This window comes from Hyperolius riggenbachi, chromosome 1, assembly GCF_040937935.1.
Source record: "Hyperolius riggenbachi isolate aHypRig1 chromosome 1, aHypRig1.pri, whole genome shotgun sequence".
Classification (NCBI taxonomy): Eukaryota; Metazoa; Chordata; class Amphibia; order Anura; family Hyperoliidae; genus Hyperolius; species Hyperolius riggenbachi.
The window spans coordinates 392744221-392764278 of record NC_090646.1 but is presented as its reverse complement, the minus strand read 5'-3'; the positions used below and the strand labels follow the sequence as shown (position 1 = coordinate 392764278).

General features: G+C 43.7%; 1 protein-coding gene across 1 annotated transcript in view; it reads left to right on the top strand.

Annotated features, from left to right (window-relative positions):
• Positions 1 to 386: 386 nt before the first annotated feature.
• Positions 387 to 20058, top strand: part of PLAA (phospholipase A2 activating protein) — a 71116-nt gene continuing 51444 nt past the window's right edge. Inside the window, exons 1-3 of the mRNA XM_068234618.1 lie at positions 387 to 574; positions 7212 to 7405; positions 10046 to 10146. Of these exons, the coding sequence (XP_068090719.1) occupies positions 426 to 574; positions 7212 to 7405; positions 10046 to 10146 (444 nt within the window). The 5' untranslated portion in view covers positions 387 to 425. The remainder of the gene's footprint in view (positions 575 to 7211; positions 7406 to 10045; positions 10147 to 20058) is intronic.

Genomic DNA, 20058 nt, shown 5'->3' with positions numbered 1-20058 from the left:
GTATGGTTATTTTAACTTTTTATTTTCAGTTCAGGTTCTCTAAAGCAAGAAAATATTACAAATAATTTTGACAGTACCTTTTCACCTACTGAAACTTTTAGGTACTTTTTCAAATGCAGAGTTCTGAAACGTTATTTAAATAGAAGATGCAAATTATCTCCTAGTATAATTTTTAGGAGAAAAAGTGAATCGGAACAGGCCCATAGTCCCTGTATCGATGGGACAGATCAGCTCGCACATAATCGGCAGCCCACACATATACTGTCAGGACTGAGAACTCGGTACAGTGCCAATGCCAGGGTCAGTGACAGTTCTTGCACACCAGATGGCACTGTCTCCATCCCTCCGTCGTCACTTCCGATGGTGCAGCGAGTTTTGTGCTCCGCCGCATCATTTCCGTCGCTTTGTCAAGCTGTTGCTGTGTCATGGCTGAGGCCGGTTGTTACCGGCTGCGCTGCTCTTTGCCGGGGCATGAGCTGGATGTCCGTGGGCTGGCGCGGTGCCCGCTGTCCCCGGGGGAGGGATTCGTCTCCGTGTCACGTGACAGGAGTGCCCGCCTCTGGGTGCCGGACAGGTGAGAGAGAGAGAGACCCCCTGGGATAGAAGACCGGTGTAACCGGTGCTCAGCTGCCGTGGCTTGTAGATTTCCTCTACGGCAATTTACAGCAGTGCCTGAATGGAGGGCATGGAATAGAGCTACAGCCCCTAAAGGAAACCATGTCATTCTATTCACTCAGCTCTGAAAAGTCCAGGTCCAGTGGTGCAAGTCAATACATCGATACCTTCTGCCTGATTGATGGGGTGTCCCTTATCAACCCACGCTAGCTTTACACTGATATATGTGTAAAAACGTCAGATCTAAGGCAATAAAGGAGGTGTAAATTGCTGCTTTAAATTGCTTATTCCCAGCTTTTTTTTTTCTTTTGTTTAAATTGTATGATGTAATAGCTGTCACTTGATTCAAATTAATATTAGAAACATTTGTTGCTGGCTGTAGTTTCTGTTAGGCTACTTTCACACTGACACATTGCATCGTGCAATATAATTGCATGGCAAATGCGATGCAATTATATTGCAATGGTAGGTTCATATTAGAGCGTTAGTTGTTCTCTTGTATAAACTCCACAGTTTTTGATATGCAGTTTTGTTATTTTCTGTTACTACATTGTATCCACTGTAGTACTTGTTTACCTTTTTCAGTACCAGTTGTGATTGGCCAGTTAAAAAAAACCTGAACTGAAAATTAAAAGTCAAAATAAACATAACTAAGTCATACTTACCTCCCGTGTAGTCTACTCCTCAATCTCTTTCTCCTCTCCCGCGTCCTGTTTGTCCACTGTGATCAATGGAATTCTCAGATCTCCATTTTCAAAATGGCCATTACCCCACAACAGCTTTCTGATCAGCACACTGTTAACCCTTTCTGGACCAGCACCCTCTGCCCCCTTAAGGACCAGAGGGTGCTGGTCCGGCAAACCGCCGCTTCCCGACTAATCGCCGCAAGTTACCATCGCTCCCGCCGGACACGCCGCTCTGTCCCCGCCGCAGGCTGCTCTCTCTGCCGTCGCTATGACGGCAGAGCGCTGTGCGCCAGTCAGGAGCCGCTTTCATTGGCTCCTGACCCTGTCATTCCATGTAAGCCAATGGGAGCGGCTTACATGAATGACAGGGCCATGAGCCAATGAAAACGGCTCCTACCCGGCTCACAGTGCTCTGCCGTCATAGAGGCGGCAGGGCATCACATTGCGGCAGGGGCAGAGCGGACCGAGCGACGGGGGCAGGCTGGGGCGCGTGGTCAATGGGACGTAGAGTTTACGTCCGGTCAGGACCGCGGCGCCCCCTGCCCGCCGTAGATTCATACTCGCTCGGTCCGCAGGTAGTTAAACTGTAACATCGCCCACTTGAGCCATAGGGAAACAGACATTACCGGCCACATCAGTTGTCCACTCAGCTATAACTGACAGGTTGTAGAGGTGGCACACCTTACCCAAGGTGTGGGTGCCTTAACCTGTGGGTGCTGAGCCCAAGCATCCAGTACTTCAATAGTCAAACGTAAGTCCAGGTTAGCACACCATTTCAAGATGCAAAATGTTTCAATTTATTGCTTCATAAGCACATAAACACACATAAACATGACAATTGTTTTGGGGCCACGGCGGGTCCCCTTCTTCAGATAGTGCAAACAAAAACGTTTTTGTTAGCACTATCTGAAGAAGGGGACCCGCCCTGGCCCCCGAAACAATTGTCATGTTTAAGTAGTTATGAAGCAATATATTGAAACATTTTGCATCTTGAAACGGTGTGCTAACCTGGACTTACGTTTGACTATTGAAGTACTGGATGCTTGGGCTCAGCACCCACAGGTTAAGGCACCCACACCTTGGGTAAGGTGTGCCACCTCTACAACCTATTGTTTTTATGGAAAATAGATTGGCCATCTACAATGTAGTGCACATGTAGCAGCTAGAGGGAGCATTAGCCTGGTATGTAAACTAATTCTATGCCAGTGTCTGTGAGCTTCTAGGCTGTAAGCATCTATAAGTGTGGATGTATGGGCGCAGTTATCTTTGTAGGCATAATAAAAACCTGGTGGATCAGTTGGAATAAGTGTTTTTTACACTTATCTTTTATCTAACAGTCACTATTGTGCTATTAACCAGCTTAGCGGTATGGATGAGCTCAGCTCGTCCATGACCACCAGGCTGGATTGCTCTGGCCCTGGTGGGCCGATTTTCATAATTTTTTCTTTTAAAACACACAGCTTTTTATACCGATCGTCGCCGATGCGCTGCTACCCGCCGCGTAACAGGTCCTCCCCAAGACCCTGTGCGCAGCCTGGCCTATAAGCGCCAGGCAGCTCTAAGGGGTGGATCGGGACTCCCTCCGACGCCATGACGTCATCTCGATCGTCGTCATGGCGACGGGGGGAGCCAAACAGGAAATCCCGTTCTGAACAGGATTTCCTGTTTGCTCTGATCGCCGGAGGCGATCGGAAGGGGTGGGGGATGCCGCTGCACAGCAGCTATCATGTAGCTAGATTTAAAAAAAATGTGCTGCGCCGCCGCCCTGGGCGTTCTAATAGAACGCCAGGGTGGTTAAAGTGACTCTGTAACAAAAATTACAACGTTTTTTCTACCATCCTACAAGTTCCTAAACCTATTCTAATCTGTTCTGGCTCACTGCAGCACTTTGTACTATCACGGTCTCTGTAATAAATCAATGTATCTTTCCCTTGTCAGACTTGTCGGCCTGTGTCTGGAAGGCTGCCAACTCTTCCGTGCTGGTCTGTTCCTCTATGCCAGGCATGGGCAAACTTGGCCCTCCAGCTGTTGAGGAACTACAAGTCCCACAATGCATTGCAGGAGCCTGACAGCCACAGTCATGACTCATAAAGGCAAATGCATTGTGGGATTTGTAGTTCCTTAACAGCTGGAGGGCCAAGTTTGCCCATGCCTGCTCTATGCACACTCCAGTGTGTGTTTTATTTACATAAGCCAGCAGCTTCTCTGCTATCTTATCAGTGATAGAAGAGAGCTGGATAAAAATCCTCCTCTGTTATGCTGGGAATACACGGTTCGTTTTTGCCTTCGTTTAAACCTTCGATTCGTTCGGTAAACGAATCGAGTGTTGAAAACGTATGTGAAAATAGTCATAATCTCATTATAGTTTCGATTAATAGACCCCAAAAACGAACGACTAGTGATCGAACATGTTTGATATTATCTCTCTTTATCCATCTAATCGAGCCATTGGTAGGCTTGATGGCTGTTCAGATCGATTATATATTCGTTTATGCTAGTCCGTCCCTGTAAAAAGGGATTTTCGTTTCGTTTCTTTGCAGCCTTCGATCATTGGAAAAACGAAACCATCAGAATCGAAAAAAAAAACGAAACCGTGGGTGGTGATATTAACCGTATGACCGATTATTTCGGGATCGAAAAGGACAAAAGGCACAATCGAAACGAAGGTTTAAACGAAGGCAAAAACGAACCGTGTATTCCCAGCATTAGGCTGTGAAAGTAGCTGGCTGACACATACTGAGGAATTACAAACACAGGCACATGCAGAGCTGTCTGCAGGAAGCCTGTAATGTTCAGTGCATAAGAGAAGAAGGGGACAGAAGGTAAACACACAAATGATCTTTTGAGATTCAGAAGGAAGGCTGTATACAGCCTGCTTGTGTATGGATGTATTTTCTATGTGTGGACATATTGTACATCAATCTACTTCCTGCTTTGGTGGCCATTTTGTTTGTTTATAAACAAACTTTTTAAAACTGTTTTTGACTACTTTTAATGGGGCGGGGAGCGGCGAAATTGTGACAGAGGGTAATAGGAGATGTCCCCTAACACACTGGTATGTTTACTTTTGTGCGATTTTAACAATACAGATTCTCTTTAAATACAATGATTGCAGGTCATTGCTGAAGACTTCCGGCGTATAAGACGACCCCCAACTTTTCCAGTTAAAATATACATTTTCGGATATTCTTGCCCTATAAGACTACCCCTTTTGACTCTTGGACATTTGTTTACTGTACTGTATGTACTGGTGCTATACTGTATAAACAGGTACAGATACTGGTGCTGTACTGTATGTGGTACCCAATATACAACAATCAACCAATCACGGCAAGCGATGTACCTTACTGGCGATTGGCTGGTTAGCGCCACTCTCTCTCTTTTTTTTCCATACCCGGGCGTCCCGTACGCCTGCAGCTTGCTCCACCCTTCACTTACAACTTCCCAATGAGGTGCCCCCTCACTTCATCATCGGGACCGCATTAAGTCACTTCTTTCCATGAATCCTGGTGAGTTGATTTTCTTCTACCATACTTGTACAGCACCGCCCTTGCTGCTTTCACACAGTCACCGCATATGGTTGGGGTAAGGGCGCGGACATTTTTGAGCTTCCCCCACCGTATGCGGGAACCGCAGATTCTCCAGTCCGGCTTGGAAGTTTCAGCACCCGCCCTATAAGACGACACCCGACTTTTGAGAAGATTTTAATGGGTTAAAAAGTAGTCTTATATGGCAAATTATACAGTATAAATATGATTCTGATTAGCATGGTACCCAGCAGTTTGTTCAAGTGCAGTTGTTATATTACAGTTATTAGTAAAGGCAACTTCAAAAGTGGTTATTTCCCCTGTATCAGTAATGCGGCCTCCACAGACAAAAGTCCAGGATGCTTTTTTCCCCTCAGTGTACCATTCATTTTCTTTTTGTTATGTTTTCAAAGCCATAGTCCTTTTGTTACTATAGCAATTTCAGTGATCTGCAGTGCACTGTATAGTAATCCTTGCATTATGTATGTGGTACTTACAAAGAACTGCCTAGCTAATGCATTTATTAATGAGTGGCTTTATCTACATGTGAAAGTCTGTAAAGTGTGACTTTAGTCAAGACTTCTGTGTCTTTATTGAATGAATGTATGAAGCTTTGTAAATGATTTTCGGTTTAATTCCATAATGTTATGTTTGTCACCATGCAACATTTAGAGGCAAATCTCCCAGCAGGGGACATTAAATTGGATTTTGTATTTGTTTCATGGTGATTTTGTTTAACCTCCTGTTAAGTTTGTAGGACAGTAAAACAATTTACACAGATTTTTTTGGGGTCAGAAAGTTTATTCCCGATCATTTCAGCTGGAAAAGTGTGTACAAGGTGTGCCTTAAGTTACCCATACACCTAGCGGTTTTGTAGGCCGACCGACCAAGAGACAGATCTCTCTCTGATCTCTGTTGGCCTCCATTAACCACAGGACGATTCCCAATCGATTTCAGTATGAAATCTCTTGGGAATCAGCCACATAATGCCACCTATTGCTGCCGCACCTAGTTTAAATGTGCTCTTGTGTCGCACACCACGGTGCCCATGCATCTTCCGCTCCTTTCATTTGCGCTTCCAAGGTGTATTCTGCACCCAACATGTTTGTAATGGGCTCCCTACCATATTGATTTGCTCAACCCTTTCCTATATTTTTTTTTACCCAAATCCTTGTCAAAAGGATATTATAGGCTTTAGGAATCCCACACCACCTGGCTTGAAAGTACTGGTAGTCCCCGACTTAGGAACGACCCGCCGATACAAACAGCATGGATTCTGTGGGGACAAGTCAATTTTTTTTTGAACTTTTAGATTTTAAGAAAATCAATTTTCAAAAATTCAAAGAAAATGTGACTCTTAAACTTACATAAGCAGGTACAGGGGCAGAGGTGACACAGGGGGGCACAAAGGAGGTACAGGAGACAGAGATGGCACAGTGTTCCGACTTAAAGAGACACTGAAGCGAAACAAAAAATATGATATAGTGAATTGGTTGTGTACTATGAATAATTACTAGAAGATTAGCAGCAAAGAAAATATTCTCATACTTTTATTTTCAGGTATATAGTGTTTTTTCTAACATTGCATCATTCTATAATATGTGCAGATTACACAACACTCAGCATTCAAAATGAGTCTTTCAGAGCAGTCTGTGAAGTAATGACCTCTCCTCTAGCAGAGAAAAAGTAAACAGTTCACTTACAGTTGAGATAATAAAAGTCAGATAACAGCCCTCTCCACGACTAACTTAGTCGGAGAGCTTAATGGCTTGTTTGCATACAGATAACTGGAGTTTCTCAACTCTTCCTGTACTGGAAACAATTAGACTGATGTATCTGATCTTAATGTTTTATTTCTTAGCTGTACTACACATACAAATGATATCATAATTTTATTTTTCGCTTCAGTGTCTCTTTTTAAGAACAGATTCAGGTTAAGAATGAACCTACAGTCCCTATCTCATTCGTTAACCGGGGAATACCTGTAAAATGTGACTTAAGTGCCAATGAATTGTAATTACTGCTGTATATATAGTGGCTGTGTGTGTGTTTAGCCGAAGTCATGGAGAAGCATGTCATCAGTGAATAGATTTCGAAAGGGTTGGATTAGTTTTTGATAATTTTCTGCTTTAGTCTGCACAGGAATTAGACATAATACATGGTCTAAACCAGCAAGTCACATGCTTATAAACCTATCACACCTTATCGCACTGATCGAATGCTTCTCTGTGAGTTTTTGCTACACACGGACAACTCTGCTGAAGTGTCATGTACAGTCTACTTTTAGCCCTTTCATGATTTTCACAGTGTGATACAGGATATCCAGTGCTCTTTTCTTTTCCATGTGTGCGGCATTGATATTCACTTTGTCTTGTGTTCTTAGTCCCAACAGAGACTTCATAGAATTGCATCGTATGAAGGGACATTCCAACTTTGTCTCCACTGTATGCTTTATACCACCGAGCGATGCCTACCCGCGAGGACTGATTGCTACTGGCGGAAATGATCATAACATCTGTGTGTTTAGCCTGGATAGTGAGAACCCTCTTTATGTTCTAAAAGGGCACAAGAACACCGGTAAGCCAGGACATTACTTTTTTTTTTCTACTTTGGCTAGCATGAAAATGTTACAATCGCTTTCAGGATTCTACTTGTGCAGTGTCATAATGGGGTGGAATTTTCCTTCACTTGCTGTACATACAGGAAGTGAGTAAAAGTCTTCAACTACAACAGAGAAAATTATGCAAATTATTTTGTGCAGAGTGAATTATTTGGATGAATGTTCCTACCAAGCAAGCAGCAGGAATAAACTGACTGAGGATTACATCCTCACACATTCTATACAACAGTTGGGAGAAAAAGGTTTTGTTGGAGATGAGTTTATAAAATAAGCAAGCTTACAGTGTGAAGGACCACTATGGGGAAAATTAATACTTAAAATTAATACGGTATATATAATGTACATTTGCCTAAGAGTAAAATGGACTATAAATTATTTTCTTCATATGTAGCTGTCACTTACGTTAGATCATACATGTCAAACTCTGGCCCTTGGGCCAAATCTGGCCATTAGATTTGGCCCTCAGGTGGTTTCCCCACTTTGCATTATGTTTGGCCCACTGTAAACCACCAGAGGAGCTATATTGGAGGGTAAGCCCTAGATCAGCCTTTCTCAACCTTTCTACCCTGGAGGAACTCTGCAAATAACTGTGAGATCTCAAGGAATCCCTGCAAACAATGTTTTGATCTTGAGGAACCCCTGCATTCATCTTGCAGGAGGCATGGTCTTTAAAAGTATGCGTGGCTGCTTATTTCACTACCCCTATTACACTGCCACTCGTTATACTGTCTCCCGAGCCCCCAATTTAGTGCTTCTTGTTACAGTACCACCTATTATAGTGTGCGTTATTTTATTTCCCCCCCCCCCCATAGGGGACAATGCCAAGGAACCCCTGCAGAGTACTCAAGGAACCCTGTGGTTCCAGGGAACCCTGGTTGAGAAAGCCTGCCCTAAATCATCATATGGGGAGAGGGAAAGCAGGGAACTGTATAGGAGAGGGAGGAGGGCCACTAGACACCAGTGAACTGTATAGGGGAGGGAGGGGGGCCACGAGAAACCAGGGAACTGTATAGAAGGAGGGGGGGGCACTAGACACCATGGAACTGTAGAGGGGAGGAAGGGGGCCACAAGACATGGCCCACGACTTGGTCCCAGAGGTAAATTTCAGCCCACTTTGTATTTGAGTTTGACACTCCTGCATCAGATAATATTAATCTGAGGGCTCTGAACCTCTAACCAACAGGTTATGGACTAGTACATCTCCTCATGGGTATATTATCAGTTTTTTTTTTCCCCCATAAACAGTAGTTGCAGAGTCCAGACATCACAGTAGTGTGCTGACGGACAGGGCAGCTGGGATCTTTGGATAATCATTGTTTTTTATTAGAACATAGGAAATGTCAGAATCCTTTCAGGAGATGGATTTAGGCAGTACTTTCAGGAAATTGCAGTTCGCAGATAGGTGCTATTTACTATTTACAGCTTTTGTAGATTCACTTATACTTTATATCTGATCCAAAATCGGTATATTCTTGGCAGTTTTTTTTTCCACTTTAAACATGTTTTCTCCAATGTGACTTTTGTGGATGTGACATGTAGATGTGCAATCCAACATGTATAAAACTGGATCTTTTTAAAGAACAAATTACGCAATATATCAAAGGCTCGGGATCCGAGTCAAATTCTGGTATAACTTATTTTCATAACATTCGCATAACAGAAAAAGAGCATACTAATATTTCATATACAAAATATTGTTCAGTAGAGAGTATACATTTTCAATAAGTATATAGCATGCTTAAATATGCAAAATATAAAATTCAAAGGTTGTTTTGGAAAATAGGAAATATTTTTGAAAGATTAGTGGATCAGTTTATACTGTGGCAGTCACATTTACACCCACAGCACATAAACATATCTATAATAAATCCAGCATAGACAGATTTTATTACAGTACTTCAGACAGACAGACACAGAACATTTGTATCGTTCTTTTCTCCTGGCGGACTCAAAGCGCCAGAGCTGCAGCCACTAGGTAACGCTTTATATGCGGTAGCAGTGTTAGGGAGTCTTGCCCAAGGTCTCCTCACTGAATAGGTGCAGGCTTACTGAACAGGAAGAGCCGAGATACGAACCCAGGTCTCCTGTGCCAGGGGCACAAAGCACTAACGATGGCTTAAGGGAATGATAAATGAACAATCTATGATGGTGCTTGAGCATTTTGAATGACTGATCACTTCAGTGGCATTGCTTGAAGTGAATGTTTCCTGTTCACTTTCTCCTAGTTTTGTCATATCACTGCAGCAGATAATTGTTCATTGTCAGCCGAGTATAGACAGCTACAAGTCTATGGCACTTTCTCCTACATCCTCCCTCGTTATCTATTCTATTGATCAACTCTTACACAATTTTATATTGCTCTATGTACGTAGCTTTAGCTAGCAGGTACTCAAAAATGCTCGAGCACCATCGTAGATCAGAAAGACGTATGTTTCTATTTTGGTATGAAGTGGGCAGACCCACAAGCACAAGAGTACCCAAGTTCTATCATACTTTATTGGTGTTGTGGTCTGCATGCTGTGAATATAAATACTAATGGAAAAAAATAAGTTTAAAAAATGTATTTTAACTTGTCTTTGTTTTTATGTTTTCTATAGTGTGCAGTCTTTCTGCGGGAAAGTTTGGCACCTTGTTGAGTGGATCATGGGACACAACTGGAAAAGTGTGGCTGAATGATAAGTGCATGATGACATTACAGGTGACGGCATGCCTTAGTTTTCTCAAAAACCATGTCAGAATAGGGATGAAGTTACGGCTATACTATAATATTTTAAAATTTTGCCTTTTTAATTTTTTAAGAGTTATTTAAAAAAAATGGTGTCCATCGTATTCAAAACTTTAAATGTTAACTGTTGACTATAGGCTATCATACACTATTCAACAGCCTTATGATCAGGTAAATGATCAATAACTGACTGCTCACAATCATTTACCTGGATTCCTCCATGTACCACTTAATATTAAATCCGATTTTAGGAGAAATCCCACTCCCACTACTCATTCTGCTCTGCTCTTTTTAGTACAAAGCTACATTAATATTGATTACCCGCCACTCTTGCCCACTCCCCCATGTGCCTGCCCACCCTGATCCGACTAAAACACAACCTTTTATAATACACCTAATCCATGTATGATTTTTTTTTAACTACTTCAAACCTTTCCATTAAGGGCCCGTTTCCACTAGAGCGAATCCGCATGCGTTGTCTGCATGCGGATTCGCATAACCAATACAAGTGGATGAGACTGTTTCCACTTGTCAGTTATTTGGTGCGTTTTTCTGTGCAGGATTTTTCTGCACGGTAGGGCCTGCAGAATTCGCCTGCGTGTGGAATGCAGGCGATTCGCAGGCAATGTATTTAATAGGGGAAATCGCACATACGTTTTTTGCCGCGATTTCGCGTGCGAATTCGCACTAAAACTAATGTACATTGAGCCAGGCAGTGACATGGTTAAAATCGCTCATAGCCTGCCTATGCGAAATCGCATGCGAAATCGCGGCAAAAATCGCATGCGGAATCGCATCCGCATGCGATTTTGTCAGCGGTGGAATCCCAGCGATTCGCACCGCACTAGTGGAAACGGGCCCTGAGGGGTTAAAGAGACACTGAAGCGAAAAAAAAATGATGATATTATGATTTGTATGTTTAGCACAGCTAAGAAATAAAACATTAAGATCAGATACATCAGTGTAATTGTTTCCAGTACAGGAAGAGTTGAGAAACTCCAGTTGTTATCTCTATGCAAACAAGCCATTAAGCTCTCAGACTAAGTTAGTCGTGGAGAGGGCTGTTATCTGACTTTTATTATCTCAACTGTAAGTGAACTGTTTACTTTTTCTCTGCTAGAGGAGAGGTCATTACTTCACAGACTGCTCTGAAAGACTCATTTTGAATGCTGAGTGTTGTGTAATCTGCACATATTATAGAATGATGCAATGTTAGAAAAAACACTATATACCTGAAAATAAAAGTATGAGAATATTTTCTTTGCTGCTAATCTTCTAGTAATTATTCATAGTACACAACCAATTCACTATATCATTTTTTTTTTTTCACTTCAGTGTCTCTTTAACCACTTGCCGACCGCCTACTTCATATTGGCGGCGGCAAAGTGGCAGCCCCAGGACCACGTAACGCAGATTGGCGTCAGGTCCTGGGGCACTCTCTGGCCGGGGATCGCGCGCTGGGATGCGCGCGCATCCACCGGCAATAGGCTCCGCCCACCCGCGACGTCAACCCGCCGGCCAATCGGAAGCGCCGGCGGGTTGTTAACCCCGCGATCGCCGCTACAAAGTGTATAATACACTTTGTAATGTATACAAAGTGTATTATACAGGCTGCCTCCTGCCCTGGTGGTCCCAGTGTCCGAGGGACCACCAGGGCAGGCTGCAGCCACCCTAGTCTGCACCCAAACACACTGATCTGCCCCCCCTGCCCCCTGATCGCCCACAGTACCCCTCAGACCCCCCCCTGCCCACCCCCCAGACCACCATTTGCACACAATCACCCCCCTAATCACCCATCAATCACTCCCTGTCACTATCTGTCAACGCTATTTTTTTTTTTAGTCCCTAAACTGCCCCCTGCTCCCTCCTGATCACCCCCCACCCCTCAGATTCTCCCCAGACCCCCCCCCAGACCCTCCCCCCCCTGCGTACTGTATGCATCTATCCCCCCTGATCAACTGTCAATCACCTGCCAATCACCTGTCAATCACCTGTCAATCACCCGTCAATCACCCCCTGTCACTGCCACCCATCAATCAGCCCCTAACCTGCCCCTTGCGGGCAATCTGATCACCCACCCACACCAATAGATCGCCCGCAGATCCGACATCAGATCACCTCCCAAATCCATCGTTTACATCTATTCTCTCCTCTAAACACCCACTAATTACCCATCAATCACCCATCAATCACCCCCTATCACCACCTGTCACTGTTACCCATCAGATTAGACCCTTGCGGGCACCCAATCGCCCGCCCACACACTTAGATTGCCCTCAACCCCCCCCCCCCCCCCCTTATCGATTCGCCAGTGCATTATTTACATCCGTTCTTCCCTGTAATAACCCACTGATCACCTGTCAATCACCCCCTGTCACTGCCACCCATCAATCACGCCCTGTCACTGCCACCCATCAATCAGCCCCTAACCTGCCCCTTGCGGGCAATCTGATCACCCACCCACACCAATAGATCGCCCGCAGATCCGACATCAGATCACCTCCCAAATCCATCGTTTACATCTATTCTCTCCTCTAAACACCCACTAATTGCCCATCAATCACCCATCAATCACCCCCTATCACCACCTGTCACTGTTACCCATCAGATTAGACCCTTGCGGGCACCCAATCGCCCGCCCACACACTCAGATTGCCCTCAACCCCCCCCCTTATCGATTCGCCAGTGCATTATTTACATCCGTTCTTCCCTGTAATAACCCACTGATCACCTGTCAATCACCCCCTGTCACTGCCACCCATCAATCACCCCCTGTCACTGCCACCCATCAATCAGCCCCTAACCTGCCCCTTGCGGGCAATCTGATCACCCACCCACACCAATAGATCGCCCGCAGATCCGACATCAGATCACCTCCCAAATCCATCGTTTACATCTATTCTCTCTTCTAAACACCCACTAATTACCCATCAATCACCCCCTATCACCACCTGTCACTGTTACCCATCAGATTAGACCCTAATCTGCCCCTTGCAGGCACCCAATCACCCGCCCACACCTCAGAACGCCCTCAGACCCCAGCCCTGATCACCTCGCTAGTGCATTGCTTGCATCTATTTCCCCCCTCTAATCACACCTTGAGACACCCTTAAATCACCTCCTGTCACCCCCTAGCACACCTACCCATCAGATCAGGCCCTAATTTGCCCCGTGTGGGCTCCTGATCACTCGGCCAAACCCTCAGATCCCCCTCAGACCCCCTTCCGATCACCTCCCCAGTGCATTGATTGCATCTATTCTCCCCTCTAACCGCCCCCTGAGACACCCATCAATCACCTCCTGTCACCCCCCTAGCACTCCTATCCATCAGATCAGGCCCAATACATCCTGTCATCTAAGAGGCCACCCTGCTTATGACCGTTTCCACAAAATTTGCCCTCTCATAGACCACCTGTCATCAAAATTTGCAGATGCTTATACCCCTGAACAGTCATTTTGAGAAATTTGGTTTCCAGACTACTCACAGTTTTGGGCCCGTAAAATGCCAGGGCAGTATAGGAACCCCACAAGTGACCCCATTTTAGAAAGAAGACACCCCAAGGTATTCTGTTAGGTGTATGATGAGTTCATAGAAGATTTTATTTTTTGTCAAAAGTTAGCGGAAATTGGATTTTTATTGTTTTTTTCACAAAGTGTCATTTTTCACTAACTTGTGACAAAAAATAAAATCTTCTATGAACTCACCATACCCCTAACGGAATACCTTGGGGTGTCGTCTTTCTAAAATGGGGTCACTTGTGGGGTTCCTATACTGCCCTGGCATTTTAGGGGCCCTAAACCGTGGGGAGTAGTCTAGAAAACAAATGCCTCAAAATGACCTGTGAATAGGACGTTGGGCCCCTTAGCGCACCTAGGCTGCAAAAAAGTGTCACACATGTGGTATCGCCATACTCAGGAGAAGTAGTATAATGTGTTTTGTGGTGTATTTTTACACATACCCATGCTGGGTGGGAGAAATCTCTCTGTAAATGGACAATTGTGTGTAAAAAAAATCAAACATGTGTCATTTACAGAGATATTTCTCCCACCCAGCATGGTTATATGTAAAAATACACCACAAAACACATTATACTACTTCTTCTGAGTACGGCGATACCACATGTGTGACACTTTTTTGCAGCCTAACTGTGCTAAGCGGCCCAAAGTCCAATGAGTACCTTTAGGATTTCACAGGTCATTTTGAGACATTTGGGTTCAAGACGACTACTCACGGTTTAGGGCCCCTAAAATGCCAGGGCAGTATTGGAACCCCACAAATGACCCCATTCTAGAAAGAAGACACCCCAAGGTATTCCGTTAGGAGTATGGTGAGTTCATAGAAGATTTTATTTTTTGTCACAAGTTAGCGGAAATTGATATGTATTGTTTTTTTTTTTCACAAAGTGTCATTTTCCACTAACTTGTGACAAAAAAAAAATCTTCTATGAACTCACCATACCCCTAACGGAATACCTTGGGGTGTCTTCATTCTAAAATGGGGTCACTTGTGGGGTTCCTATACTGCCCTGGCATTTTAGGGGCCCTAAACCGTGAGGAGTAGTCTAGAATCCAAATGCCTCAAAATGACCTGTGAATAGGACGTTAGGCCCCTTAGCGCACCTAGGTTGCAAAAAAGTGTCACATGTGGTATCGCCGTACTCAGAAGAAGTAGTATAATGTGTTTTGAGGTGTATTTTTATACATACCCATGCTGGGTGGGAGAAATCTCTCTGTAAATGGACAATTGTGTGTAAAAAAAATCAAATAATTGTCATTTACAGAGATATTTCTCCCACCTAGCATCTGTATGTGTAAAAATACACCCCAAAACACATTATACTACTTCTCCTGAGTACGGCGGTACCACATGTGTGGCACTTTCTTGCACCCCAAGTGCGCTAAGGGGCCCAAAGTCCAATGAGTACCTTTAGGATTTCACAGGTCATTTTGCGACATTTGGTTTCAAGACTACTCCTCACGGTTTAGGGCCCCTAAAATGCCAGGGCAGTATAGGAACCCCACAAATGACCCCATTTTAGAAAGAAGACACCCCAAGGTATTCCGTTAGGAGTATGGTGAGTTCATAGAAGATTTTATTTTTGTCACAAGTTAGCAGAAAATGACACTTTGTGAAAAAAAACAATTAAAATCAATTTCCGCTAACTTGTGACAAAAAAAAAAAATCTTCTATGAACTCACCATCCTCCTAATGGAATACCTTGGGGTGTCTTCTTTCTAAAATGGGGTAATTTGTGGGATTCCTATACTGTCCTGGCATTTTAGGGGCCCTAAACCGTGAGGAGCAGTCTTGAAACGAAATTTCTCAAAATGACCTGTGAAATCCTAAAGGTACTCATTGGACTTTGGGCCCCTTAGCGCAGTTAGGGTGCTAAAAAGTGCCACACATGTGGTATCGCCGTACTCAGGAGAAATAGTATAATGTGTTTTGGGGTGTATTTTTCCACATACCCATGCTGAGTGGGAGAAATATCTCTATAAATTGACAATTGTGTGTTAAAAAAAGAAAACAATTGTCATTTACGGAGATCTTTCTCCCACCCAGCATGGGTATGTGTAAAAATACACCCCAAAACACATTATACTACTTCTCCTGAGTACGGCAATACCACATGTGTGGCACTTTTTTGCAGCCTAACTGCGCTAAGGGGCCCAAAGTCCAATGAGCATCTTTAGGCTTTACAGGGGTGCTTACAATTAGGCACCCCCCAAAATGCCAGGACAGTGAACACACCCCACAAATGACCCCATTTTGGAAAGTAGACACTTCAAGGTATTCAGAGAGTAGCATAGTGAGTCCGTGGCAGATTTCATTTTTTTTTGTCGCAAGTTAGAAGAAATGGAAACTTTTTTTTTTTGTTTTTTTTTGTTACAAAGTGTCATTTTCCGCTAACTTGTGACAAAAAATAAAATCTTCTATGAACTCACCATGCCTCTCACTGAATACTTTGGGATGTCTTCTTTCCAAAATGGGGTCATTTGGGGGGGATTTGTACTATCCTGGAATTTTAGCCCCTCATGAAACCTGACAGGTGCGCAGAAAAGTCAGAGATGCTTGAAAATGGGAAAATTCACTTTTGGCACCATAGTTTGTAAACGCTATAACTTTTACCCAATCCAATAAATATACACTGAATGGGTTTTTTTTTATCAAAGACATGTAGCAGAATAACTTTCGCGCTCAAATGTATAGGAAATTTTACTTTATTTGAAAAATGTCAGCACAGAAAGTTAAAAAAGTCATTTTTTTGACAAAATTCATGTCTTTTTTGATGAATATAATAAAAACTAAAACTCGCAGCAGCAATCAAATAGCACCGAAAGAAAGCTGTATTAGTGACAAGAAAAGGAGGTAGAATTCATTTAGGTGGTAGGTTGTATGACTGAGCAATAAACCGTGAAAGCTGCAGTGGTCTGAATGGAAAAAAAGGCTCTGGTCCTTAAGGGGTTTTATGACTGCAGTCCTTAAGTGGTTAAAGCGCTCACACTCCCGTGGCATGTGTGATTATTTTGGTAGAATTGATGCTTATTAAATGTCCTATTTGCACTAATTAGTGCACAAATTCCTTAAGTGCTTAAAGGGAACCTTAACTCTTTAAAAAAAAAATAGATTCACTTACCTGGGGCATCTACCAGCTCCCTGCAGCCATCTTGTGCCCTTGCAGTCACTCACAGCTCCTTCGGTCCCCCGCCGCCAACTAGTTTTGTTTTTGCCAACTCAGACAGCGGGCCGCCATGCCTACCTTTGCACACATTTCCGCTGGTGCAGGAAGCTATCGCAGACATTAGCACATACATTTTTACGCGTTACAGGTGCAATGCGTAAACATTTAAACGTTACACCTGTAATGTACGTGTTAACCACTTCACCACTGAGGGGTTTTACCCCCTGACCACCAGAGCAATTTTCACCTTTCAGCGCTCCTTCCATTCATTCGTCTATAATTTTATCATTACTTATCACAATTAAACGATCTATATCTTGTTTTTTCCACCACCAATTAGGCTTTCTTTAGGTGGGACATTATGCCAAGAATTATTTTATTCTAAATGTGTTTTAATGGGAAAATAGGAAAAATGTGGGAAAAAAATTAATTATTTTTCAGTTTTCAGCCATTATAGTTTTTAAATAATGCATGCTACTGTAATTAAAACCCATGAAATGTATTTGCCCTTTTGTCCCGGTTATAAAACCGTTTAAATTATGTCCCTATCACAATGTTTGGCGCCAATATTTTATTTGGAAATAAAGGTGCATTTTTTTCAGTTTTGCGTCCATCCCTACTTACAAGCCCATAGTTTATAAAGTAACAGTGTTGTACCCTCCTGACATAAATATTTAAAAAGTTCAGTCCCTAAGGTAACTATTTATGTATTTTTTTTTTTTATTGTACATTTTTAAATTGGGAGTGTGGGAGGTAATGAGTTAATTTTTTGTGTAAAAGTAATTTATTTGTATGTGAAAAATGTTTAGGGTGTAGTTTTACTATTTGGCCACAAGATGGCCACAGTAACTTTTTGTTTTAATGCGACCTCCAAGCGTCCTTCCGGAAGCTTGGAGGAAGTACTTGGAGGCTGGGTAAGTGTTTATTTTTCACAATGATCGCGCTGCTCATCGGAGAGCAGCGGATCATTGCGGGGCTTAGATCAACGAACGGGAATGGATTTTCCCGTTCATTGATCTCCGGGCGAGCGGGCGGCGGCGTGTTTACTAGCGGCGGGCGGCGTGTTTACCAGCTGGAGCGCGGGCAGCGGCGGGAGCGCGGAAAGTACGATTTCTCCGTCCCTGGGGGTTAAAGGATGGAAAAAGGGACGGAGAAATTCGTACGGGCGGGGGTAAAGTGGATAATGTCCGCGATAGCTACCTGCACCAGCGGGAATGTGTGCAAAGGTAGGCATGGTGGCCCGTTGTCAAAAACAAAACTAGCTGGCGGCGGGGGACTGAAGGAGCTGTGAGTGACTACAAGGGCACAGGATGGCTGCAGGGGGCTGGTAGATGCCCCAGGTAAGTGAAACTAATTTTTTTTTATTTTTTTTATTAGAGTTAAAGGGAACCAGAGATGCCGGTCTTAGAAAATGAAATAAAGATTTTATACATACCTGGGGCTTCTTTCAGCCCCATACGCCTGGATCGCTCCCACGCCGCTATCCTCCGCTTACTGGATCAGCCGGTACCGGGTCCCGTCACTTCCGGCGGACGCGACCAATTATCCGCATCACAGGGGCTCCAAGCATACCCTTACGCATGCGGCTGCGCAGTATGCAGCCGCATGCGTAATGATATGCTGGGAGCCCCGATGATACAGACAATTGGCCACGTGCTGATGCCGACTGACGGAAACTACGGGACCCGGAACTGGCTGATACAGGAAGCGGAGGACGGCGGCGTGGGAGCGATCTGTGCGTATGGGGCTGGAGGAAGCCCCAGGTATGTATAAAATCTTTTTCCTGGCGTCTCTGGTTCCCTTTAGGCTGCTTACACACTAAGTTGTTACAGGCGCACGTTAGTGCTCCCCCAATGCACAGCAATGTAACACAAGTGGGCTGTTCACACAGCCCACGTTGCGTTACATGTAACGCTGCACGTTCTGCCGAAAGTGCAGCATGCTACGGCGTTACAGCGGCTTAAGCCGCGTTAGACTGTTTGCACATGCTCAGTCAAGTTGGGGAGGAGCGGTGAGCGGCCAGGCACATGGCTAATTAATATTCACTGCACGTTGTGACGTGCAGTGTTTACTTCCTGGTGCAGCCGCTCTGTGCGGCGATTGGCCGGCGGGACCACGTGATGCCGCATGCGTCCAAGAGTACGCATCACGGCATCACGGACGCCAGAGTGAGCAGCACAACGCGGCTCACTCTGACGTTCACATCGAAGAGCACCAGGCCTTGCGTTAGGTGCACGTTATGCGACCTTAACGTAGCACCTAACGCAACGTCTTGGTGTGCAAGTAGCCTTAAGGTTCCCTTTAAAGTTCATTCGATGGTTTTAATGCAGGAAAGTTCAAAGGGTGATTAGCTCTGCTAGGTTTTATAGTTTAACCTCTTGAGCCCCAGAGGTTTATACCCATTTCAGGACAAGAGGAATTTTCACATATCAGCTTTGCTCCTATTCATTCGCCCATAACTTTATTACTACTTATCACACTTAAATTATCTATATATTGTGTTATTTCCAGGACAAAGTAGGCTTTTAGTGTGTGATAATTTTGTTTAGCAATTACTTTTTCTATGCATTTTAAAGGGAAAAAAAATAGAAAAAACACTAGTTATCTATTTACATCCATTATCGCTTTACAATAAACAATGCTAACTATAAGTTAAACCCACAAATTTTTTTTGCTTATCCATGCTGGTTATTACAACATTATTTTCCTAGTACAATGTATGGAGACAATATTGTATTTAGAAATAAAGGTGTATTTTTTTTTTTTTTGTTTTGTTTTTGTTTTTTGCTTTCTCATTGTAAACTGCCGATGATTACAAGACCTTATTTGCAAAAATAATAGTAGTATACCCTTATGGCATACATATTTAAAAGGCCAAGTTACTAAGGTAACAATGTGTTTTTTCTTTTATATTCTGTCACTTTGTTTTCATTTTATAAGTCTTTTATTTTGGTATAGAATATGCGAAAATTGTATTGCTTTTGATTCAGATTGTGACTAAAAGGAATACACAAGACATGGGCCTCAACCCTAAGGCCGGTTTCACACTGCAAACTGGTGGCAGCGATGTGGTGCATCACGTAGTTTTGTCCTGGCGCCGGGAATGCAATGAAAATGTCAGTTGCATGGCGCAGTACCGTGGCGGTATGAAAGTCTCCATAGATTTTCATTGCCCATCGGTGGGGTGTGGTAAAAATACCAC